Source organism: Galeopterus variegatus, unplaced genomic scaffold (assembly GCF_000696425.1).
Source record: "Galeopterus variegatus unplaced genomic scaffold, G_variegatus-3.0.2 Scaffold607, whole genome shotgun sequence".
Taxonomy (NCBI): Eukaryota; Metazoa; Chordata; class Mammalia; order Dermoptera; family Cynocephalidae; genus Galeopterus; species Galeopterus variegatus.
In genome coordinates, this window is record NW_007726718.1 from 228,317 (window position 1) to 254,506 (window position 26,190).

The window sequence follows — 26,190 nt, forward strand, 5'->3', positions numbered from 1 at the left end:
GGGGGGGGGGGGTGGTGGGGGAGGAGGAAGTATGTCCGCCAGGAAAACCTCAGCGTACAGGTCACAAGCGCCTCCTTCTGGGCCTTCTGGCCCTTCGGGCCTGTGGCCCCTTCCCACCTTACTGAGCCCCCTGGGTATCCTACGTTAAGTGCCGCTTGTGTGGTACGCGAACTCACGCCACTCCGGAGCCTCAGGAAACTTTCTCCCTTCAACTGTCCATCACAGTTCTCAGTGTTCCAGAAATGCGAGTCCTTCCACTCTGATTTCAAAACAATTCAGAGAAGTTGGCGACGGATGACCGAGGATTTGCTGAAGGCCCGGTTGACTTGGCGTCCGAGCCTGCAACGTCTTCCCCGGATTGCCGATCGCCTCAGATTTTGCTCGAGGTTAAGTCCCGGATGTTAAAGTGCATCCGGGTCGCGGGACATTAGGACTCTTCCATTTGGTTTTGAATACAGGGCCGTTTTTAGATGTCAGGGCCCTTGAATTGACTACAAGGCGCTTTAGCAACCACACGCAGGGAGCCCCTGGGCTGGACTATCCGCCCTGAGGCCCTGATCCCCAAAGGCGAGTAGGAGGACACGGCGATCCCAGCCGGAAGCAGAATGGGGCAGTCCGACCGGTACTGTCGCTCCGCCCGCCCCCCCCATGCCAAGGCGGGAAGCTCCATCTTTAGAACAGCATGTCCCTCCCATGTCCTTCCATCTTCTGGTTCTGCCACTATCTTCTATCCCGTAGCTCTGCTTCGCTTCCGCCTGAGCTGCCGGCGTTTAATGCTTTTTGTCCCCCACCACCCCCCAAGTCTTCTCGAAAAGCATAGTCATGTTTTTTAAAGCATAGTTTAAATATGCATGCTTTAAAAATCATAGTTATGGGCCGACCCCATGGCGCACTCAGGAGTGTGCGGCGCTTGGGAGTGCAGGTTCGGATCCTATATAGGGATGGCGGGTGCGCTCACTGGCTGAGCGCGGTGCGGGCTACACCACGCCAAGAGTTGCGTTCTCCTTACCAGTCACAAAAAAGACAAAAAAAAAAAAAAATCATAGTTATAATTGTGGTATATAACCATTTTCAGTCCTGTGTTTTTTCCACTAAACATTACTGCATATCGTAAGTGTTCTTCTTATTGCCACATAGGTTTTTTCGTATTGCCGCACAGAAAAGCATAATACTCCATGGAGAACATAGGTATGCCGTAATTAACCAAACCTATCCCTTTTTGTTAACTCTTCAGGTTTCCTTACTTTAGTTTTTTTTCTGTAATAAAACTGCAGAGAACATCTTTGCACGTGTAAGTTTTACCGTATTTTGGTTTGTTTCTTTGGGCTACGTGCCCAGAAATGGAGTTCCCGAGAGGAAGTGTAGGAACTTTAAAATGGTTCCTTGTAGCGCAACATTGCCCCAGAAGAATTGTTCTAACTGAAAATCCCATCCGCGATTTAATAGGGGAAACACACGCATATAAAACCTGATGCATAGTTGTTATTTTAATTTGCACTTATAATTTGTCTGAACGTTTTCCTTTTATTTGTTGACCGTGTTGGGAATTTTATTTATGCTCTTTTTCTCTCTTTTTTTTTTCGGGTTTAAAAAAAATAATTTAAAAAATTTATGAAATAATTAAACTTTTGTCATATTTTGAAAATTATTTGTATGTTTGGTTTTTATTTATAATTTGCTATTGTTACCCTAGTGTTGCACTATTTTAATAATTGAAGCATTAAGGTAAAAATCTGGGAGAGCTAGATAATTATAAAAATAATTATCTTTATAAAAATTAATATTTTATCAGATGGACTTAGAATTTTATTTATTTTTTGTTTTATCAGGTGGACTTAAAATTATTTTAAGTCCCTCAAAAACACCAAAGAAATATCCACTTGAAATATGTTATTTTAGTCTGCTTGTCCAGAATATACTTCACCTGTTCTTTTAGTCAAGTTCTTCTATATCTTTTACTAAATATCTTCAGAGGTTTATCTGGGTCACAGAGCTTTTTTAAAGCTGTTTTTAGGTGTTTTGTAATTTTTTATTCTATTGTGAACATATGAGGGTACTTTAAAAAGTCTGTAGAAAGATAGAGTTAAAAGATAATACAAATCTTTCCATGAGCTTTTTTCCCCCCATGTGCTTCTTTAAGTATGCTCATACTTTCCCCCCACTGTATTTTTTAACTGGTTATTGCTAGTATGTAAGAATATTTTTGATTCAGTTGTGGTTAAACTGAAATCTTGTATTTATTCTTAGTCTTTTAGCCTTTGCTTCCACCATTATTTTATATACCCATAATAATAATTTTTGTCTCTTGCTAGTATTTTTACTTCATATCTTTTTACATTGCCCAGAACTTTTAAAAACAATATTAAATAATGATGCTGGTAGGGACATTATTGTTCTGTTCCTGATTAAGGTAGACATATAAATTAAGTACTGTATAATGTTGGATGTTTAGGCTGTTGTTTTAAAGCAGATGCTTTGTAATCTTGTTAAGGAATTACCCTTGCCTTTTACAAGTGTATGTGATAGGAAATGGTATGAGGTCATTACATATCTTATTTCCTAATTTGGAAACATCTTTGCATCTTTGAGGAAAATGCTGCTTTTTGTGTAGGTGGCTTATACTGTTATGGACTATTGAGTTCTGTTTGCTTGCATTTTAGTTATGATCTTTCTTCTGTAAATCATAAGTAGTGAAATTGCCCCATAGCAGTAGTTCTCAACCTTGGCTTGCACTTTGTAATCAGCTGGCAAGCTTTAAAAATCACTGATGCCTGGGCCTACCCTGAGAGATTCTGATTCTCATTTTAGTGTGTGTCAGTGTGTGTGTGTGTGTGTGTGTGTCCATGTGTCTCATGCATTGGGATTTTAAAAAGCTCTGCAGGTGATTCTAATGTGCACCCAAGGTAAGAACTATTGCTCCATAGTGTTTTGTTTTGTTTTTTAATGTTATTTCTATCAAGCATTGGAATTCACCTTTGTAACTTTCCATCTCTTTTGGTATCCTGGATGAGTTATGTAATGTGGTAATTTTCTTTTCCTTGAAAGTTTGAAAGAATTCATTAGTAAATCATAATGTTGGAGCCTTTGTTGGGGCAATTCTTTGGTAATTTTTTCACTTCTTGTTTATTAGCTTATTCATTGTGTTTTTGATAAGTCACAATTCTTACAGAAAATCAATTGTGATTTTAAAATTTATTTTTATATAAGTTTGCATAATTTACTATAATAAGAAAATTTATATCTTTATTAAATTTCTTTGTCATGCATTGTCTCATTTCTTATTTTATTTACTTATATTCTTTCTTGATTAGCTTTGCTAGAGTCTTATCTATTTTATTTATTAATAAAAAAAGTTTTTGCTCGATCCCTGTACCAGCCAGCCCAGAAAGAAAAAAGTTTTTGGATTTATTTATTGTAGTTGTTTTTCTCCTTTCAAATTTATCTATGTGTGCTTTTATCCCTTTTGCTTTCTACTTGTTTTCCTTATGACAAATTTTCACACTTTCAGAAGTTTTTGTTTAAACCATTGCTCACTGGTTCTAAACTCTGGCTACATTTCAGAATTACCTAGGGGAGCATAGGAGAGAAAATGTATTATCTTTTTCTCACCCATTGTATGGTTCCTGGCTAAGTCCTTTATAGCAAAAGACAGATTAACAAGAGAAAAGCATACAAATTTATTTAATAAAAGTTGCACATGACATGGGAGCCCTCAGAAATGAAGACCTAAAGAAACACGGGAATCTGTATTTTTATGGCAATCACGCAGAAATGTGATTGAAGGACAAAAGGGTATGATCTAATGGTAATAAACTAGAGGGAACTTAGCAAGGCCTGTTCAGATTCTTTTCTGTGTCCCTGTGTGACATTCCGTCCCTCTAGGTATAGGGCAGGACACCTGTCACATGAGGGTCCTCAGGGAAGGAGGGAGGGAGAAGGTCAGAGAGTAACCTTCCTAGGTTTTATGGCCTACTTCAGCGGAGAATGGGCAGGAGAAGATGAGTGACCTTCATGCTTCTGCTGTTTTCTCAAATGCCAAGGTGCCATATTTTGGGGTAGTGTGTCCTGAACACCGTCAGTGGCTTTTAAAAAATATTAATGCCCCCTCCCCCAAAGATTCTGACATGTAGCAAGTCTGAGAATCACATTCTTTGCAATTTACTTTCTCTCTCAAACTCTAAATTCTCTTATGTAATAATTTAAATCCATTAACTTACCCACATTACAGATTTGCCTGTATAATAGACTACAGCTTTGTATGGCTTTAAATTTTATGAGATTCTATACTTATTTCTTGTATATTTGAACTTATTTTTGGCACAGTAATTATCAGGAGTGACATGTTTATATTTACATTATACATTTCTACTTGTAGTACTCTGATCAATGACTATAACTTGTATGATTTTTGTTTTTTAAATTTATTAGAATTTTATGAATATGATAAATTTCTATAAAAAAAACCATTGTCATGTATAAAAGAGCCGTTCTCTATATGCAACACAAAGTATATTATAGTTTGTTTCCTTGATTCTAAGACTCTGTAATCATGAGTTATTATTGATTTAATAACAGCTTTTTCAGGAAGAATAAACAACACTGCATTAAATGTGCACAAATATTTATTGTCTACTATCTAATCTGTAAGAATATGCATTTATCCTTAACATTATATACCTTCTTTAGTACTTCACAATTTAAGTCTGAGCCTTTTATGTGAAATAGATCCTAAACATTTTAAACTTAGACTTGTGATGTTGACCTTTTTATAAAGTGTTGAGTTTTATTGAACATTACTGGTGTTTTTTCTTTTTTTCCCAACAGCTTCTCTTGAAATTCAGCTGTAAGTTTTTGACGCTTAGATGTTTGGCTACTGAGTAATAGTCTTTATGATTCGTGCATTCATCACATCAACCTTCCCATCTTTAAAAATTATATGATTTATTATGAGAGATTAGGTTTTTGCTTTGTGATCGCATTGCTTAACCTGTGGTAGACAACCTTCCACATGCAATTATTTTTTGTGTCAATGCTGCATCAGACAATAATTGTTTTGAAAATATTTTAAGTAAAAATTGGGAATCCAAATTAATGTTAAAACTCAGTTGTTTGGGATATGTAATGCAAAGTAGATAACTCAATTGACATGAAAATAGGATTAACTCTTTCTCTACAGAGAGCTAAATTTGCACCAGTTACAACTACTTGCCTGTCAAAATGCACTCCAGTTTCAAAAGAAACTGTTTTCAGTTTCTTTTGGCTTTAATTGTAAAAGATCCTGAATTCAGAAATATTAACATTTAAAATTTTTCTTTTATAATGAGAAAATCATGTACCTATTGTTTAAAACTAATTGATTTCAGAGTTCATATCCTCTAGGCTAGGATCAAAACTCCAAATGCCTCAGGGATCAGGTAGGTAACCTCAAAAAATACTGTAGGGCCTGCGGAGGCCTGTGGGGAACTGAAGATCACAGGCCCTCCAAATGACATTTACGTTCTGTTTTTTAGAAAATTGCAGCCAGTTACATCCTGTGGAAGTTTATTTATGTAGTCTCTGCTTGACTTATCATAAATTATGATAAAAACTTATATGATATTTATGTTTCTACAAATTTTTATTTCTAATGGTTTTTATTTTAGGTTCTTTTTTTCTGGACTCTCTGATATATCAAATTCTATTGTAATTAGGTCACTTATCTTTGTGAGGTCACTTTTAATCTCTTTGGTGTCTCTTCCTTCACATTCTCCTTTGCCACATTTTACAATTTTCTTTTCCTCTTTCTTTTTTATCTTTCTATCTCTTCCATTCTCTGACTTGCTCTATGTCTTTCATGCTGTAGTTCGGCAGCCTTGTATTTTCATGGGACCAGAACATGATAATATCAGTCTATTCCTCTTCTAGATATATTGAAGCCCCACCTAAAATAATGTCTTTCCTTTTTTCTTTATTTCCACTCAGCAACCTTCTTCTTTTTTAATGTGTGACTTGATTGATAAGTATTTAATCATTATATACATGACAGTTGTTGTTCACTGACCTGTGCCAGTTTGCTCATTCACAAATTTATACCAGTAGCATTCAGTACATAGAGGTGGGTGGTAGCTAGGAATATTCTCTCCGTACTTTCCTACCTGATTACAAAGGACAAAAAAGTCTCAGATTGAATACTACCTACTCTGAAAGCTCGATGAAGCCCCAGCTCTCTGTCCTTTTAGGTGTCCCAACATCTTTTATTACCTCCTACTTTTTTAAAAAATTGAGATATAGTTCACATAACACCATTTTAAAGTGTCCGACACAATTTAGTGTCTAATATCTTTTTTCAAAATTGAGGTAAAATTCACATAATGTAAAATTAACCATTAGCCATTTAAAAGTGTACAGTCCAGTAATATTTGGTACATTCACAATGTTGTGCAGTCATCACTGCTGTCTAATTCAAAATATTTTCATCACCCCGGAAGGAAGCCCTATACCCATCCAACAGCATCTTGCCTTAAATGTTCACTCCATGCAAATGTGACAGCACTCTAGCAGTGGGGTTTAGCTAACTTTCTAACTGGAGTCAGGCCAGATGAATTCCCCAAGAAAACAGCTGAACATAGGACCATTTTGGAATGAAGCCAAATGTGCCATTTTGAAGAGTGTAGGTTCTTGGGCTCACCAGATTCTTAGAACCTATTCCTATAAAGACAGTGCCTAGTCAATATTTGTAATTGAACTGTTCATTTTGAATATAATCATTTGACTGACTAAAATTCAATTCTAACATCACTTATGGTAATTAACAAAGCTTCTTGTGTTGATCAAAGGTAAATACTGGTAAGGCATTTTGTTAGCCACTTCTGAAGTGTGGGTTTCTGATAGAAATTTGCTAAACATTCCTGGAGTGTATATTCTTAATTGGGGTAATTGACCACCCCTAGAGGGCAGATTGTGTCTAACAGACCCACTCATATATATCATATTGTTCATGTCGAATAACCTTGGAGTGACATCACATGCATAATTAACTTTTGCAACTTCAATTATAAAAATTGATCAAAAGTGAAAGGCAAAGGAAATATTTAAATAGAGCTCTCAAGGAGCCTGTGTCACAGGTCAAGCTTGAAATGGTAGCCTGAATCTATTCTTCCCATAACTGTCCTCAATTACCATGTCCTCTTCAGTATGTAAGTTGCCATGTTGAGAGTGATTCCAGTGGTCAAAGGTACTTATTATTTGTACAACATGGTACCTAAGCGTAAAGAAACTATTTTAACTGGTTTTCAACTGAAGAGGCAGGCAGTTATCTCCTTCAACATGGGAGAAAAATGGGCTGTGTTTTGCTTACTTAGAGGCACAGTTTTCCAAAGTGGTTAGGAATTTTTGAGGTATTTTTGATTCTCTCTGATTTTTACCATAACTGATTTAAAATCCACCTGTCCTACCCCACTCTCCACCCCCACCACACACATACAATGTAAGATGGGTCTGAACCTAGCATTGAGCTAGGCTCTTTTGAGGTTCCTGGAGAAGTGAAATGTGGAGTCTCCTGTGCAGTGCGTTGGAAGAATTTCCAGTCTACCTGTTTGAGTTGCCTCAAGGCAAACAGTAGCAGGACCAAGAGTCAGGATAATGTTATCCCAGAACCACGATAATTTTGTGTTGTTTTTAATGGGAAAAAAATGGCAAAACTTATATTTATATTGTGAGAAAGAATATTTTGTCTCTACAATACATACATTTAGAATCCCACTGTGAAATTCCAGTGACAGACTCTAGTTCAGTTTATGGTAGAGCTGAATGATGGATTTATTGCTTGAATGTAATTTCCTTGTTCTAACCAGATGGGGATGAAACTATAAAATAATCTTTATGTACTGTAACCTAGATTGTATATCCATTCTCATAGCTGATGTGTAGAATGTCTTCTTGGAAAAATTGTCTCAACTTTTTTCTTTTTTCCTTTTTGTCTTTTTTCGTGACCGGCAACGGATCGCAACCCTCAGTGTCGCGCCCGTACCGGACCTGGACCGGCAACGGGATCACAACCCTCAGTGTTGCTCCTGCACCTCGCTCAGCCAGTGAGCGGGAACCGGTCTGTATGTGGGATCCGAACCCTTGGCGGGAGCGCCGCCGCGCTTCCCAAGCGGCGCACTGTAGCAGTGCGCCACCGGGCCGGCCCCTCAACTTTTTTCTTTACATTAAAGCGTTATACAAGGCAGTAGCTTTATTTGATTTTAAGTTTGCTGAATTTTAAAAAAGCTTCTTAGTTTCTCATTATGATTCTAACAGGTATTATCTTTTGATGCTTATTTGGAAGATGAAGTGCCTGATAAAAGCCGAGAAAACTATAGAATAAGACGCTATAAAATCTACTTCTACCTTGAAGATGACACAATTCAAGTAAATGAACCAGAGTTGAAAAATAGTGGACTGCCTCAAGGTATCTATTTAAAGCAGAGTTATTGTTCTTTCACTTCTAAGTCCACCTTTATATACTGTCTTGCGTTAGCATTTTAAAAGGTATCTAACTAGGTATCTAACTTACTGGCAACGGTGGATATAAACGTGCTGTTTGCATGTAGTTACTGATGGTGACTAATCAGTTTTCTACTCCCCATACCTAAACGGTGGCCATTTCTCTTACTCCTCTGTGGCATACTTGTATCCTTTCAGGTGCTGCTCTAGTATAAGCAATCTCTCCTGTGTCTTTGACTTCTTCCTCAAACCCTTTGGTCTCTTTGCCATGACTACATTGCTTCCTTCAAAATGCCCTCAGGGGACAAGAGAAAGCTGTTCTGTATTGCCACTTCCAAACTGGTGTTTTCTTCTTTCTTGAATTGACTACCATTTGTTTCAACCACCTTCTCCTCATCCACATACCTGTTAACTACAGACCTCGATGGAACCTCAACAGAGAGTGATTGTTCTTTCACCCCATGTGTATCTTTATCCATACTCCACTTCAGCCACAGGTAAGAGTTAACTCTGTGATGTGGCCACCAGAGAAACTAATCTTAGGTGGCATTATTAGGATATGGTAGAGATCAAGGGAGGTGACTGATTTCTTCTGTTGGTGTTGTGGGTCCTTCTCTTGGGATGATGCTGAGTTCTAGATGCCTTCAGGGGACAGGAAACAGAATAGTAAAAGGACTGAAAATTTGTCATGTGCAAGACAGAATAATGAAAAGGGATATTTGTAACAGGAAGACTCAGTATGCTTGATAAATGTCTTCAAGAATCTAAGGGGCTGTCATATGGAGGAGGGATGACCTTATTTTCTGTATTCTCAAGGATGGGACTTAAGGGTCAGCATTTTAGGTAGTAAGAGGAAGGAACGCATTTGTTTGCTGGTGTAGATGTATGGCCCTGGGGTAGGTCGGGTTGTTTTCACTGACAGCTTGATAGAGGTGTAGGAAGGGAGTCCAATGTTTGTTTGGTGGTTGGTGTAGGTGACCTTTTAGAGCCCTTCGTTCCCTGAGGAGACATGGTTTTTAGGTGTGTTGTTGTTTCTTTGTTTTTTTGGAGTATTACCACCTTCAATATCTCAGGCTCTGAAATTGCCTTCTCTAACAATAATCTGCACTCCTTTTACTTTTCCCATTTGCTCATATCTATCCTCCCTGTTCTTCATTTCCCTAGCAGAACATAACCTGAATCTGTCCATGTCTTTCCATCCCCTTTACTACCATCCTAACTGAAGCTACCCTTATCTCTTAACTAGAAGGCTGGAATAGCTGCCTAACATGATCTTTCTGCTTCCATTCCTACTTTTCCTACAATCTATTCTCTGTGCAGCAGCCTGTTACCTGGGCTATGACCTTGACGAAGTGATTGCCTCTAAGAAGCATGCATACAGGCTCTCCCAGAGGCCAAAGAACAGAAGGCTTATGGACCAAATTAAAATGCATGAATCACATGATGCATTAGCATCATTTAAAACTCACAGTGAAAAGCAAGGGGAAAGAGATGTGGTAGGTTCACACACTTAGGACCAGGTACAAATGGGTGGAAAGACAACACTGCCTGAATCCTGGGGTAGGCCATGGTCCTGTCTCTCTCAGCTTTGCCAGCCTTGCCTGCTAATAGGATGGTTTGGAGACCAGAGTTGAGGTTTAAGCAAGGAGAACCACAGACAGAAGGGGTCTCGGGCTAAGGGCACACACTTGCTCTGTTGGAGAGATGTAGGGACAAATGCACCTGGCCACAGCTGTAGCTCGCCAGTAAGCCTGCTGAATAGTCATGGGTTTGGTTTGTGTTTCTTGGGCAGAGGACACATGGGGCCAGAATGTGTGTCACCAGTGAATGAGTGGCCAAATTAAGGCCTTATGAATATTGAGTGCTCATGAATATTTAGTGCCTCTTGTATATTTAGGGTATCATGAATATTTAGAGCCCAGGTGCCTCATGTATATTTAATATCTACTGAAAATTAGTTATCTCTCGGTCCTTCCATCCCTTTCTCTCTATGTTTAGCACCATGTGCTTTACTTACTATCTACTTACCGTTATTTAATACGTCTTATTATTTCTGCCCATGTTGAATAAATTTTTGCTTACTAACTAATTTTCTAGGCCTGATGCCTTCTTATTGATATGCCACAATGAGTTCAAGGGGGAGAAACAGGAATTTGGGGGCTGTGGGCCTCTGAGAATAAGGTTGTCATGCAACCTCATTCAGTGTGCAAAGGACTTCCTTCAGTGCTTGTGAGATTGAGGCTTTTCTTAGAGCATGGCTTCATTGTATATAGTGCTTGGGATGATGAATTTGGTGCCATTCAGCATTGCCAAGAAGTGTTTGTCAGATGCCTACCCTGTGCCAGAGCCACTGTGCTGGGTTTTGGGAAAATGAACAAAAGGAATATGACCCATCATACCCTTATCTCATGGGGTTTATAGACCAGCAAGTTGAAGAAGAAAAGGAGGAGCAAAGTGACTAGTCCAAGTGTTTTGCAGTTGTTCAGGCTAGAAGTGCTGAGTGTCTAAATCAGTGCAGAGATGGTAGGAATAGTAAAAGGAGAAGGATTTGAGAGATGTTTGGTTTGCAGTTGATAGGCCTTAAGCAGCGATTAAACATAGAGAGTGAGGAAGGGGAATATCTAATGATTAAGTGCTTGCTTTTTCATTATCTCATTTGATCACCCAACAACCATCTGAAGTAAGTACTGTCATTGTCAGGTTTTACAGAAAAGGTAACAGGCTTAGGGAGGTAATTTGCTCTATCTGAATCCTAACTGATTGCCCCAGAACTCTCTTTTGTTGAGGGGATAAAGCCCAGGAGCACGGAAGCAAGGAGCAAGATTGGGTTTTGGAGCTGTGATGAGTTTGTTTCAGGGCATGAGGCCTTTGAACGGGTGTTGGGACATCTTTATCTGCCCATCAGGCAGGTATAACCTTGGGATGTGTTTTGAGGAAAAATGTCAAGACTAGAAATGTATATTGGGATTCAGAGGCATCTAGATCATGACCAGAATCAGGTTGTTCTTCCATGTGGGAGAAGAGCCACTACTGAGGTGGTAGAAAGAGGAAGAGGATTCGATTTAGTGTCTCTGCTTGGTTTTACTAGTGGTGAGAAAAGGTAAGGATTGGTATGAGGAGGCAATATGAGCTGTCTCCATTGTTCTTTGTGTTCCAGCTGACACTGTCCACTCCCCGGTCACTTTATTTGGAGAACTTATGGCTTTTAATGGTGAATCTTTCAGGAAATATGGAAATGCTTTAACATTTTAAAAAAGGTTTTCACAAACTTTAAGGTTAAAAGTGTGACATTTTATTTTGAAAAGGGACAAGATGTTTTAGATTCCTTAGGGTCATTTTTAACAAATATAAAGCAGTTTTTAAAGATTGGCAAGAATGTATTAGAAAATGTTTGAAGATTATTTAAGAACAGAAAGAGAAAATTTACAACTTTTAATTTCTGCAAACATCTGTTTTATCTAAGTGGATTTGATTAGGTGAGTGACAGTACTGCTTTAGCAAAGTCTATTTTCTTACAGGTTTCATGTAAACATTTAGCTCTGATATCCCCCAACTAAACTGGTCTTATTTTCTGTTTACTTTCCCCACCCTGACACCAAATTTGTGTACATGATGGACTGGAAGTCACAAGACAAACCTGCATTACTGACTTGGATTATGTTTTTATTATTATTACTTTTTAAGTGAATGCTCATATTCCTGCAGCTCACTGGCCCCTGTCCAGTGCGTCTTAGTTTTATTAAACTATCCAAGAAGAAATATGAAATGCAACTTTTATGGGAATCTTGGAAAGGCTTTTATTAAGACTTTTCAATTCTCATAGCCTCTTGATTTCAAATCTCATGTAGGCAGATTCCAAAGGCAAGTTGGAAATAGTCATAATGAGGTACTTGAAATCATTTTTTATGTAAGAAGGAAAGAATGTTATTCATAAAGAGAAAAAAACCTGAGTAAAAGATAAACTTTAAAGTCTCTTTGGAAAATTGCAGAATTTCTGATTGGCTCACCGTAGTTAGGACATTTCCCTGTGTGAAGAAGTCACAGCTCAAGGGTTGTGTACAAGATACATGGTAATCACACTGTGTAACGACGGTGAGTTTGTCAGCAGAGTGGAGAAACCTGGAGGGTTGTAGCAAATCTTGTGGAAAGCAAACACAAATAACCACTCTGTCATCAAGCTTTGTTTAGAGAGCAACCAGTCTCTTGAATATTTAATATGATGATGATTCTTAAGAAAGTTCTGTTTGGACAGCAGATAGTTTGAAAAATCATTCAAATACTTTCTTCAAGCTTTCCTAAATTAAGTGATTGGAAAAAAGCAAATGAGATGAATGAGCCAGTGGTTCAGACCTCAGTGGGACAGGGCAGGTACTGTTTCTTTCAGTTGTGTTTTGAGTGGCTTGGGCCTGCTTTTCATGTGCATGTGGGCCCTAGGAAGAGGCTAGGGGTCAGATTTAGGTGTTGCGCACTGATGGTGTTTCTGTCACTTCCATAGGGTTTGGGTATTTTACAAATGAACTGGGAGGTCGGATGTACCTGTTTCTGGTGAACCTGACATTTAGAAATTAGTGCAACTGGATGAATTATAGCGCCCCCTCCCTCCGTTTTAGTTGCCTCTATTATCAGGTAATTTCTTTTTAGGATGGGGGGAGTTTGGAATAAGCCAGAAACAAAAGAGGCTTAGCATAGTACCACAATAGGCGTTCAGTTACATGCAGGCTTCTAATCAGAACCATATATTTTTAATATTTACGAGTTCTTGTTGGCGAGGAGATTTGTGTGTATTATGAGTCAAGTCACTGTTGCACGTCAAGTCTTGCTTTCATTTCTTGCCAGGACATCACTCTCTTTTGGGTTAGATGTGTTATATTTATAGAATTTGTTTCTTTTCTGCTGGAATATAGTTAAAACAATGTTGCATCAAGCCAACAATGTCAGAGTTAAGTTAACCTGGTAGTTTTACATCTAATTGTCTAACAAAGTAACTGTTGGTCAAATACACCAAGTCCAAACTAATCTGTGCTAAAGAAAGGATAATGATTAGAAATGTGCCATGATTTTCTGGTATGGGCTATACCAGTTGTTCTCAATTGGGAGTGATCATCAGAATCTCCTAGTCCACCCCAGAATTTTTTTTCTGTGAGCCTGGGGTCAAGAACTGCCTTCCACATGGTTCTTAGTACATCCCTGGTTAAGAACACTGATCTCCACTAATGACTTATTTTGGCCCCTCAATAGGGTCGTATTTCTTATGCTTTTTTTTTTTTTGTATGAAGTGGGATAATCTTCCAGAATTAAGCAAATGTAGTCACAAAATAGAAGTCAGTCATTCACATGCCATTCATTCATATTGGGGATGTACTATATCTAAGCACTTACTGAATCCCATAAAGTGGAGGAAGGTGGTGGGAGGGTTGCCAGGTAAAATACAAGATGCCCGGTAAAATACAAGATGCCCGGTTAAATTTGAATTTCAGATAAGCAACAAAGAAGTTTTTAGTATAACTGTGTCCCAAATATTGCATGGGACATACTTACACTAAAAAATTATTCATTGTTTATCTGGAATTCAGATTTAATTGGACATCCTGTATTTTAGTTTGCTAAATCTGGCAACCCTAGAGGGTAGGCATTGGGGAAGGAATTGTCAATGAATGAATTGAACAGCATGGAATTTAAGATTGGAGATGAGTCACTAGTCTGTGTAGATAAGTACTTGGTACATGGTAGCTGCTTAATAAATATTTGTTGAAGGAAGGAAGGGAAGAAGGAAAAAAGGAAAGGAAAAGTGGTAGACAATGCCTGTAACACAATGGTACATAAATGGTACCAGCTACGAGGAGGAAAAGCCGATATCCACTGGAGAAGATGGAATTTGAGTGGTATCTCAAAAGTTTCTTCAGATAAAAATGGAAGAGAAAGCCAGAACAGTTAAAAGGAACAGCATGAGATACTGAGCTGGGGAAGTGGAGGGGCAAGGAGTGGGGAGGTATTTAGGAGCAGATCATAGAGTGTGTAAGGAAGACTAGGAAAGAAGGTAGTCAAGCACAGGACATTAGAGCACCTACCAGGCTCTCATTTTGACACTTATTCAATGGCTACGTGGGAGATGCATAGGGTTATTATTTCTTATTATGATCAGAGATCTGGAATTTTAAATTTTTTATTCTTTTGCTGCAAGGCAGGTGCCAGCTCATCTATATAAAAAAAGTTATTCTGTGAAACCAAAACTCTGAAGGTGACATTTCAGAAAAATAAAAGTAAAACTTGAACAATCATTTTGGTGGAGGAATGTAGTGAATACAAGAGGAGGAAAAGATGCTCTATCATGTCGGACCATAGTTAAGGCTTTTAATATGTTTAGGGTACAAACTTAGTAGACACAATGACAAGTGGCAATTCCAAATGTATGTGCATTCACCTAAGAAATACCTGCCTCTAGACTTAGATGTACCCTAGGTCTGCAGCATTACTAAAATGAAATAAACATACTTATGATTGAGATGGAGGTAGGAGATTGGAGCCTTAATTCTGCAAGGTGAATTCCTTGGTATAAGCAAAGATCTAAGGTAAGTACCAACTGAATAACATGAAAACACATTAAACATATATATATATATATGGCCATTTTGATCTAAGCCACAGGGAAATGTTAGAAAGTTAAAACTTGCAGAGTACAGTCAAGATAGCAGGGCTTTTAAAAAGGAAGAGAGGTGTAAAATATGAAGATGAAGAAGAGCTTGAAAGCAGGCACCTGATACCTGGACATGTGTCCCAGTTGTCTTTATGGGGCAGTTAAGATAAACATCTGAAAATTTAAAGTGCAGATATGGTGCTTTTGTTGTTTTTCTGTTTTGTAACATGATATTTACTTGTATACCTTGATGACCTCAGCTGCTCTTTAATGTGTGCCAAAGATATGGCATCCTGCCCGTTTCTTTGATACTGTAGAAGAAACTACTGCTAGTGGAGTTTCTGTCATTTATCATGAAGATTATAAACACATAAATGCCAATAAATAGAAGTTTTAACCCCTAAAGGATGCAGTTGAGAGATCCCATGAATATATTATTGAAAGCTCTCGTGTGCAACTGTACATTTCAAATAGCCCACATTGGTCTTCTGGTTAACGTGGAACTGTAACATGGGATTTCTTGCTAAACTTTTTTTTGTTTAGTGTTAGACCTGCCTTCTCTTTCAGTGCCAACTATGGAAAATAATGTTATTTGGTTAGAGTCGGAAAACCCAAGTTCAGGATCTTTTTTTTGCCGTTTGTTAGGGTGTGACCTTGGGCATGGCACTTATCCACTCCAAGCTTTGGTTTTCTCGTATATAAGCTGAATATTGTATTTCATGTATTATCTGTCTCATGGGATTATTGAGGATTAAATGAGAAAATGTAAGTGAAAGTCTGTCCTACAGCTATAATGATGATTGTCATTATTATTATTTAAAAGCCTGGTGGGTGGGCCAGTTTTTCCCACCTAGAAAAATATAAGATTCCTATTCAAAGTCTTACTGAACAAAAATCAGCACTAAGTTGCTTATTTGAATTTTTATAATGAAGTACAAATGCAAGAAAGATGGAATTTTTGAAGAAGCTCCTGACTACTGAATAAATCTTATATGTTTTAAAAACTGTCACAATATAAGTATTTTTAAAGAGATATATAATGCTTCCTGAAAATAGCTGAAATTCCCATCCTTTTATAGATGTTTAAGTATGCAATTTGTTCTGTCTAATCTTGAATGATTAAATAATTTGCATACTGTTTTCAGTGGCATGAATTAAAGGCTAATTGAAGTATAATTTTTTGCATTAAAATTATATCATCTTTTATGTAGTACATTTAAAAATATTCTAGGCCAGTTCTAATTTTATAGTTTTATTATTTTAATTTAATGTACCAAGTAATTAAAAATTGCTACAAAGAAAAGAAGATGAAAATTATTTTAGTTAATATCCCCTCAACAGAGTGAAAAGATGATAAGTAGAATAATGGAAGAGAGCCCAACACAGTTCCTGGCACATAAAGATATTCATTAAACTTTCCTTAATGAATAAGGAATGAGTAATTTCTAAGTATTTCTAGACTTTGGGAAAAGGCACCATTCTAAGTGCTATATAAAATACAAAGAAGATAGGTTGACTTCTTTATATTTAAAATACCTCCATAGAGAGGTCACACAAGCCAATTTTTATTGACTCATTAGACCCTCAGTTTGCTCTGCTTCCCTTTTCTCTTTGCTCTTGGAGTAGATTTTCAGGCCCAAGTCAGCTACAGATGTTGAGAGACAATTCTCTATGGGTATCTTGCATTTCTGTATATCTTACAAGCAGAGGCAGTGACTGCTCTTTGTTCTGGACTATCTCTTCAAGGATTTTTATATAGCAAACAGCTTTGGAAGACAAAGATAGTCTCTTCCTCTGGAGTAAAGTGCAGGTTTGCTCATGGCCTTGGAAGATAGAGATAGTGTCTCTCTCTTGAACAAAGGGCTGACATGCTAGTCTAATGAAGATATTATCTCCCTCTGAGATAAAAGGCAGGAATGCTTAGTGCTCATTATAGAAGATTCGGGCTCCCTAAGCTCAGGTTGCCTCTCCTGTAATGTAACCCTTTTCATGTGCAGGTGTTACCTGTTTCTTGTGTCACCCTGTGGGAATTGGGGCTTAGGAAACCAGTGCAAAAAATGCTGATGTTCTGGCTAATGTTATTGCTGTTAAGTGATGAACTGCCCTTTGTCTCTAACCAGAGCATCTCATGTCTTCTGTCAGCATCCATGAAACTGTGGCGGGCTAACTCGTTAGCTTGTAAGTAGGATAAAATCTCAAACCCTAAACAATTCTTGACAACAGGTGTATTCGTCCATTTCTGTTGCTTATAACAAAATACCTGGAACTGGGTAATTGATAAGAAAACAAAATTTATTGCTTACAGTTTTGAAGGCCAGGAAGTCCAAAGTCCAGAGAACACATCTGGTAAAGGTCATCTTTGGTGGCGTTGCAGGGTATCACATTGCGAGAAAGGCAGGAGCAAGAGAGAGAGAGGGGGACTAACCTCCTCAGGCTTTTTTTTAAAGCCCTCAAAACCACCCATGACCACCTTTAAACCATCGACTTAATCCATTTACTAGGGCATGGTCCTCACAATCTAATCACCTCTTTAAGGTCCCACCTTTCAATTACCGTGGTAAGATTTCCCACTCTCCTAACACTGTCACAGTAGGGGTTAAGTTTTTACTACATGGACTTTGGGGGATACGATTCAGTCTAAGGCAACAGGTTTCAGCAGTATTTGCATAACTTGGCTGTTATGGTGTGGTATAGTTGGTACATTCATCTAGGCAAGGAGCCTTTTTACCTCCAGTGGCTGACCACCATTTGGGGTATGCTTGGGGACCCTGGGAACATATTCTCAAGAGGAGAGGCAAATGGACCTCATAGAGTTGGAAGAAGAAGATGGGATGAAATCTAGAACCTTTGGCCTAGAGCACTGGCTAAAAGTATGTAGTCTCTAATACCTCTCACTTGATGAGAGTGGTTGGGTGGAGGTGGACAGAGGTTATAGAGGAAGAAGGAGGGAGAATAGGTTGGTAGAGAAATGATACCATGAAGCTTCAAAGCACCCTAAAGTCATTCATGCTTATCTAAGCTGTAGATCACAGTGTTGGCACCTACCATAATGAAGCTTACTACCTTATTTATTTATTTATTTATTTTTGAGCCATTTTTGTGAGCACTCTGCTTTGGGGCCTTAATGCCTTGTTTAGTGTGCTCACATTGAGTGCTAGTGGCTGAAAGTGAGTATGCTTGTTCTAGGAAGAGACATGATGGCAGTGTCTGGCATTTTTAGTTACTCTGCCTATGTTTCCCTCCTTCATCCCGCCCCCACCCTGCCCCAGTCTTTATAATTTATTTAAATACTTCCTTAACACCATTTAGGCAACTCTGATAATAAGCAGAGCTGGTTAAAGAACTCCTGACCTCAGAAGCCTCAGCTCACTCTGCTCCCTCAGTTTGAATGTACTAATGCTGCCTCTGAGAACGAGCCTGTGGCCCACTTTCCTGTTGCAGGAAAGCATTCAGGATTGTTACTGAGATGTGTTATAACTTCTTACTTGTTCACTGCATGATGAAACAATTGTATTGTTTCATACCATAGGGACTTTTATCCGGCGACATCGGATTTCTCTCCCACCTCCTGATGAGGATCAGTTTTATATGGTGCATCATTTCAATATCAACATAGACATTGTCTTCTATGGCCGGACATTCAAGATTTATGACTGTGATACATTCACAAAAAACTTTTTGAAGAAAATAGGGGTCAAATTAAATCCCCCAAGACAATGTCCAGAAGATCCTTATATGAAGGCACGGAGAGAGGTAAGAAGTTGATATATTTGTGACAATTTCTAGGAGCCCACAGTTGGCTTTGTGGTCACTGACAGTATATGAGTTGGGCCCTCACTTCCTTGGCTTGTCTTTTCCCATTTTAGTTGCCTGACTTCGGCTGGGAAAATCTTTGCTTCTACACTACTGATTTAGTGAATCAAGCCTTGGGTACAACTTTTTCCTTCTTCCTTGGGACTCCTAGCTCCTCTTTTGTGGCACTGGATGCTGACATGCTCTAGAAGAATGAGAAGGACCATGATTCCACTGTAGCCCCATAATGAAAGGAGGCTTGTCTTCAAAGTCTGGCCCCAGTTAGTGTAGGGAGTAAAGACTCAGTATTATTAGTATTATTGTTGTCTTTCTAAAAATTTTTAAATAGTCCCTCGGCCCATATAGTATGTGTTCCAGAAGATGAATCTAAACACCAAAAAGGGCAGTGTCATATGAAAGGTCGCACACCCAGCCAATCTCCTTGCTGGGCCTGGGATGCAGATCTCTTGATTCTTACCCTGATTTTCATTACTGTAATTTGTTTCCCTTTTATTTTTTTATTGAAGTAGAAATATACACAGTAAAATACATGGAAATTAAACGTCCATTGGGTGAGTCTTAACAAATGCATATACCTTTATAACTAATACCCAAATCAAGATATAGGACATTTTCATTCCCCCAGAAAGTTCCCTCATGTGTTTTTGTAATCAGTTCCTTTCCCCACCCAGGGACAACCATTCTTCTCATTTCTGTCCCCATAGATTAGTTTTGTCTTATTTTTATTGTTTTTAAAATTTGTAATTCATTTCCTTGTAGAAAGATAATATAAAATTCAGAATAAAATTTTTTGATTCTGCTTTGATCTTTAGTTAAAAGCCACATGTGGGATCATTCATCTATTCTGCCTCCTAGCCCCAGCAGAATTATTCATTAATATTATAGGTATACAACCCTCTGGAGAAATATATATATTGTTGATCCTGGAATACCTAAGGTGAAATGTCTGTGTATTGGTGTACAAAGAGATTTTTTGGTTTTGATTCATTTTTATGTTTTCCAAATGCCTTGGATGAAAGAGTCTAGATAAATACACGTCTTTAGAACCAGTAGAGAGAACCTGAAGGAAATGGATCCATATGAATTACCACCCTTTCCATGTGGCTGCACTCATTCATTAACAGTTGGTATCATATGATAGGGATTGTGAATGATGATGCATATATGAAATCATATCAAGCACTGTGAGATTTCATAGGTTTATAAAGAAAAAGATCTTTCGTGCCAGGAATGTAGAATAAATACCAAGAACAGCCAAGAGAAGTTTTAAATAATTTCCTTTCAAGATTGGGAGAATTATTTTAGCATTTATTCCCTCAGGGAGAAAATTCTTCAATAAATATAGAGATCTCTGGAAAATGAGGAGTTTAATAAGAGGCTTTTTTTATATTGACTTTTATGCATTTAGTTCTCCAGTGTTTGCTGACTTGAAATGGAAAGTTAAAATTAAGCAATTTAACTTAAACTGAAATGAGTCCCAATGGTATAGAATCAATAATGTATTTATTACAGGCCTTATAAGGCTAAAGAAACATTTTTCAATTGATAAAAGTAGAGGGCCCATAATTTCATTTAAATATCAAGTATAGAGTTCCAGTCAAGATGGCAGAATAGATGGTCCTCAGCGACACTCTCTCCCACAAATCAACCAATTTACAGCTATAAAAATGTAACATCAGCCAAGCTAGGGCCACTGGAGCTCAGGGGAAGAAGAGGAGAGACCTACAGAGTTCATGAAGGTGGGAGAAACCACGATAAGAGAAAGAAAATCTAGTCTGAGTGTTTTGGGCTGTGGCCGCTTTAAGGCTGGAGCTGATAAGCGCATGGAGCAGGAGGCAGCAGAAGCCGAGCCCTTCAGATGGATTTACTTGGGGGCGGCAGGGGAGAAAAGGGCCTTGGTGGCCCCCAGGACAGCAAGACCACTAATAGGGTTCCTGTGGACCCACACAGGCGTGAGGAGCCAGAAGAGCTGAAAAAGGGGAGCCATTCAGAGGCTGATGAGTCATTGCAAGGGACCAGTGCAGGGCCTGTCCCATGGAAAGTATTTGGAACATGGGTGGTGGGGGAGACAGGCCCACTGGGAAAACACTGGGACATAGCAAGGACAGCCGATCTGCACCCCAGTCAGTACAGGACCACGCAGAGGAGACTGGTTGGGAATGCAGAATTGCGTGGGGTGCAGTTTGATGAAAAAACTCAGGCCCAGATCTGAGTTTCTACACAACCCAGGTGCACTGGGTCTCTGGAGAGCTGGAAGTACCTATAAGGTCAACTATTAAACCCTGAGCCTTACGAAAAGCCTTCCCTAGGGAAACAGCAGCAAAGCAGCAATTTAGCTCAACCACACAGCTCAAGAACTAGTTCCTGCAGGAAGTTCCCACATTTTAGAAGTAAGCAAAGGACAAAAAATTAGTTCTGGCCCAGGCACACCACCAGCGCCTTGGGGTCTGCCAGGGGACATGAGGTATGGAGCTGGGGACCAGACCCCAGCCCACAACCAGTCATACCACCAGCACTACAGGGCCCCACCTGGGGACATGAGGCATGGAGCCAGGGACCTGACCCCTGCCCACAACCACTCACACCACCAGAGCCACAGGGTCCCCCCTGGGGGCCTGGGATATGGAGCTGGGGACCTGACCCCCTTCCCACAACCAGGCACACTGGGCCAGCACTTTGGGGCCCACCCAGGGACCCAAGACATGGAGAAGGGGATTGGATCCCCCTCCCACAACCAGGCACACTGCACCAGTGCCTTGGGGCCTGCCTGGGGACCCGAGGCATGGAGAAGGGGACCAGATCCTCCTCCCACAGCCAGGCACACCATGCCAGCATCTCGGGGCCTGCCCTGGGACTTGAGGCATTGAGAAGGGGAATGGACCCTCCACCTACAAACAGGCAAACCATGCCAGCGCCTCGGGAACTACCTGGGGACCCAAGGCATGGAGAAGGGGACTGGACTGCCTTCCCACAACCTGGCACACCGTGCCAGCGCCTCGGGGCTCGCCTGGGGACTTGAGGCATGGAGAAGGGGAATGGACCCTCTGCCCACAAACAGGCGGACCATGCCAATGCCTCAGGAACTGCCCGGGGACCCAAGGCATGGAGAAGGGGAATGGACTCCTCTCCCACAACCAGGCACACTGTGCCAGTGCCTCGGGGACCTGGGTCATGGAGAGTGGGACCAGACCTCCCTCCCATAGCCAGGCACAGTGTGCCAGTGCCTCAGGGCCTGCCTGGGGACCTGAGCTTCGAGCTGGGGACTGTACCCCTCTCCCACAAGCAGGCACACTGCGCCAGTGTCTCGGAGCCCGCCTGGGGACCTGAGGCTTGGAGCCGGGGACTGGACTACCCTCCCCCAACCAGGCACACTGTGCCAGCAGTTCAGGGCCCTCCTGGGGACCCGAGGCATGGAGTTGAGGACTAGACGCCCCCCACACACAACCTGGCACACTGCCAGCACCAAGAAGTATGCCAAAAACGTCACCTCCATGTGGGTGGCCTACCACAGCTACAACAATGATCATGGCTGCTGCGAAAGCAGCTAGACGCCACAACCACCACACAGATGGTCCGCCAGCCACTGGAGTGCACTGACACAAGAAGAGTGACCAGCAGAGATAAAGAAAAGAAGAGGATGTCTATTTCCACAAAGCCCATTTCAGAGTGACAGAAGAAGCATCTCTCTATGATAATATTGGGGGACCTGATCACACCTCTCAGCATTGGACATATCATCTAGGCAACAAATCAACAGAGTAACCATTACTCTTTCAGAAGGAGAGAAGAAATGTAGGGTAATTAGAGAGGGGAGGGGGAGGAAGAGAGGGCTGGGGAGAGATTGGACGAGGGGCATAAAGAATAATTATGATTGGGCCGAGCCCGTGGCGCACTTGGGAGAGTGCGGCGCTGGGAGCGCAGCAGCGCAGCAGCGCTCCTGCTGCAGGTTCCGATCCTATATAGGGATGACCGGTGCGCTCACAGCGCTCACTGGCTGAACACGGTGTGGCCGGTCTCAAAAAGGACAAAAAAAAAAAAAAAGAATAATTATGATTTGTAACAATATATATGCTAGTAATATTGATTTGATCAACATATCTCAATGTTCAACCCCAAAAATACGTATAATCAATTTTGATTCAATAAATAAGTTTTAAAATAAAAAGTAAAAAATTCTTTAAAAATGTTGCTCTTGATTTTGTCTTGGCCCCTTTCATCATCTCATCGTACATACTTACCCTTAAAGAATCTCATTTGTTCCCCACTAGGGGGTCAGCCCCACAAGGACAGAAGTTTGTTTTGCTCACTGCTATATCCTTAGCCTTAGGACATTGTCTTGCATGTAGCAGGTACCCAATAAATACTTGTTCAATGAATGAAATGCTGTATGCTGAAGACCTCCATACCTATAAAAACAAATAAATAAAAAATAAATAAACAGATAGATAAATAAATAAATATCAAGGATAAAACTGAAGAACCTCTGGAAAACCATCATATCTCTTCCCAGTGTTGGGGTAAGACTGCACCTTGACTACCCTGGACAGATAAAAAATTTCGAGAATTTACAAAATAGATTGTATAACCTGATTTGGGACAACATCTCTCTTGCCAATGAATACTTCCTTATATAACAATCCTGTTTGGCTACATCAGATAAAATGGGGGCAGTTTTGCTCCAAGATCCCTATCTTGGCCTGAGAAAATGCACATAGAGGGAGGAGTTGCACCAAGAAGACTGAGGAGCTAGAGGTTCCTGGAGTGGAGGATAGCTGAAGTAGCAGTCCTGTGTGGTGGAAGTTCTCCATTTGCTCTGCTCCCATTTCCACTGGCCCCTCCTGTCCTTGATAGCTAAAGCTTTTTGAGCAAAATAAAACTGAATATATTTCTTCCCTTTTACCTTTGCAAAAATCTTTGAATGAGGATATACAGTTAGGAATTTCCAGTGTTAAAACAAATGGGTTTTTTTTTTGGTTGAGCTATAATTAACATAGAGTCAAATGCACAAATCTTAAGCATATAGATTAATGAGTTTTAAAAAGTGTATACAATTGAGTAATCAACGTGAACATCAAGATGTAGAATATTTTCATCACCCCAGAAAGTTCCTTTGTTGCCCTTTCTGGTCAAATCCCCTACGCAGAAGCAATTACTACTCTGATTTCTGTCGTTGTATAGATTAGTTTTGATCTGTTCTTAAACAAGAATTTTAAGTCTTTGAGAAAAGTCAGTTTTCAAAAATATTACAGAAGTATAGTTTAATGTATTAAATAGTGTTTAAGATGAAATGCTTCCTAATACTTGTTTGTATTCTTGAGGTTAAAACCCATTAGAGATGAATATGTATGTATGTCAGTTAGTTGAAATTTTTAACAGAATAGTCTATAGAAAATATATCTTTATGTCATTTGATTGTGTGTATCCCACAAGTGATTATGCAAAACCTGCAACTTTTATTGACATTTTTTCCATTTGCAGGCACTAGACTACATGGAACCCTTACGTCCCTATGAGTCCTTTGACACCCTGAAACAGTTTCTTGAGTATGATGGGAAGGTTTTGCGTTTCTTCTGCCTGTGGGATGACTCAGCCTCGTTGTTTGGGGACCGTAGAGAACTTGTCCTGCATTACTTCTTGTCTGATGATACTGTTGAAATCAAAGAATTAATACCATATAACTCAGGCCGGGATGCTATGTCATTGTTTCTCCGAAGGAGTAAGCTACCCAAGGTGAGCAGTGGACACAGAACCACTTCCTGAGTTTGCTTGTGGGCCGAGAGACTCGAGTCACTGCTTGGAATTTTGTGTGTTATGACTGTGTGATGACAGTTACCATATATTGTCCAAATATTTGGAAAACTTTCAGTCTGTGCCCTCTGTTAATGTATATCAATGAAAGTAATACAGGGAATATGACAAATTAGAGTTGGAACATTCTGGACTTAAGGAAAGAAGTCAAATGTAAGAGAAAGTAGCTATTCATCATTGAGTTTATAGCCAGTCTTATGAAAGTAAATGACTCCCTAGTAAATTAATCGCTCATGACCTTAGATGGGTGTTTTAATCCGTTTTGTGTTGCTATAACAGAAATACCTGAGACTGGGTAATTTATAAGGAAAAGAGGTTTTATTTGGCTTATGATTCTGGGACAGCTGCATCTGGCACGGGCCTCAGTCTGCTTCTATTCATGGCAGAAAGCGGCAGGCAGCCTGCGGGTACAAGCAGATCACATGGCGTGAGGAAGAAAGAGAGATAGAGAAGGTGCCAGGGTCTTTTTAAGCAACGAGCTCTCACGGGAACTAATAGACTGAGAACTCACTCATTAACCCCCCGCCCCCAGGGAGAGCATTAATCCATTTATGAGGGATCCGCCCCCATGACGTAATCATTTTCCAGCACTGCCACATTGTAGATCAGATTTCCACATGAGTTTTGGAGGGGACAACACATCCAAACTCCATCAATGGGGCACTGGTGTACGGCCTCTGTAGCCTGTTGAGGAGAGCTCATGGTACTGGTCTGGATTGTGAATGTGGACATGCGCAAGCACACACATATATGTGCACACATGCACACACAAATGCACACACAAGTACATGCACAGGAGTGACTCTTATGAGTATAGCAACTAGTCACCAACTAACCACTAGCTAGTGTCAATGATGGCTTTTGCATTTTTATTTATTATTAAAAAAGTTGTGAGATGGATTTCTACAAATATTCATGGCCATTTGAGAGCCGATGTAACTGGGGTGCAACAGAAATGGCACAGAGACAGAAGACCTGGATTAGAATGGTGGGTCTGCTCTTTAATAGCTATGTGTCCTTGGGCAAGTCACTTAACCCCTCTGAGCTTATTTCCCCATCTCTAAAACGTGGTTAACAATGCCTCCCTCATGAGGTAATTGTAAGGATTAAATGAGATAATATAGTAAAAAATACTGTCTAAGGACCTGCAAACATCTATAAGGACACATAAAAACGTAAAGATTTTTTCACAGCTCTATGTTATATTTTGTTTCTTATTTGGATAAAATATTGTTTGACTTAATTCTTAGTGCTCCTGAAAAGTTTACTGTAATGCTCATTTCTCATACAAACAACTACCGGCCATTCGGTCTTTACAGGAGGCTCTCCCAGGTTTTCCGAGCTCACTGCCAGAAGCCCTGCTGCATTGCTTGGAGGCGGGTGTGTGTGTGTGTGTGTGTGTGTGTGTGTGTGTGCAGAATTTGTCCCAGAGGGAGCTCTGGGATATGCACAGCAGGTGGCCAGGAGGT

General features: G+C 39.9%; 1 protein-coding gene across 1 annotated transcript in view; it reads left to right on the top strand.

The window, feature by feature from the left end:
* The window catches only part of EFHC2 (EF-hand domain (C-terminal) containing 2), a 165,695-nt gene that overhangs the window by 54,496 nt on the left and 85,009 nt on the right, over positions 1-26,190 (top strand). The window contains exons 3-5 of the mRNA XM_008570484.1: positions 8,281-8,431; positions 18,630-18,853; positions 24,392-24,643. Coding sequence (XP_008568706.1) covers positions 8,281-8,431; positions 18,630-18,853; positions 24,392-24,643 — 627 coding nt within the window. The remainder of the gene's footprint in view (positions 1-8,280; positions 8,432-18,629; positions 18,854-24,391; positions 24,644-26,190) is intronic.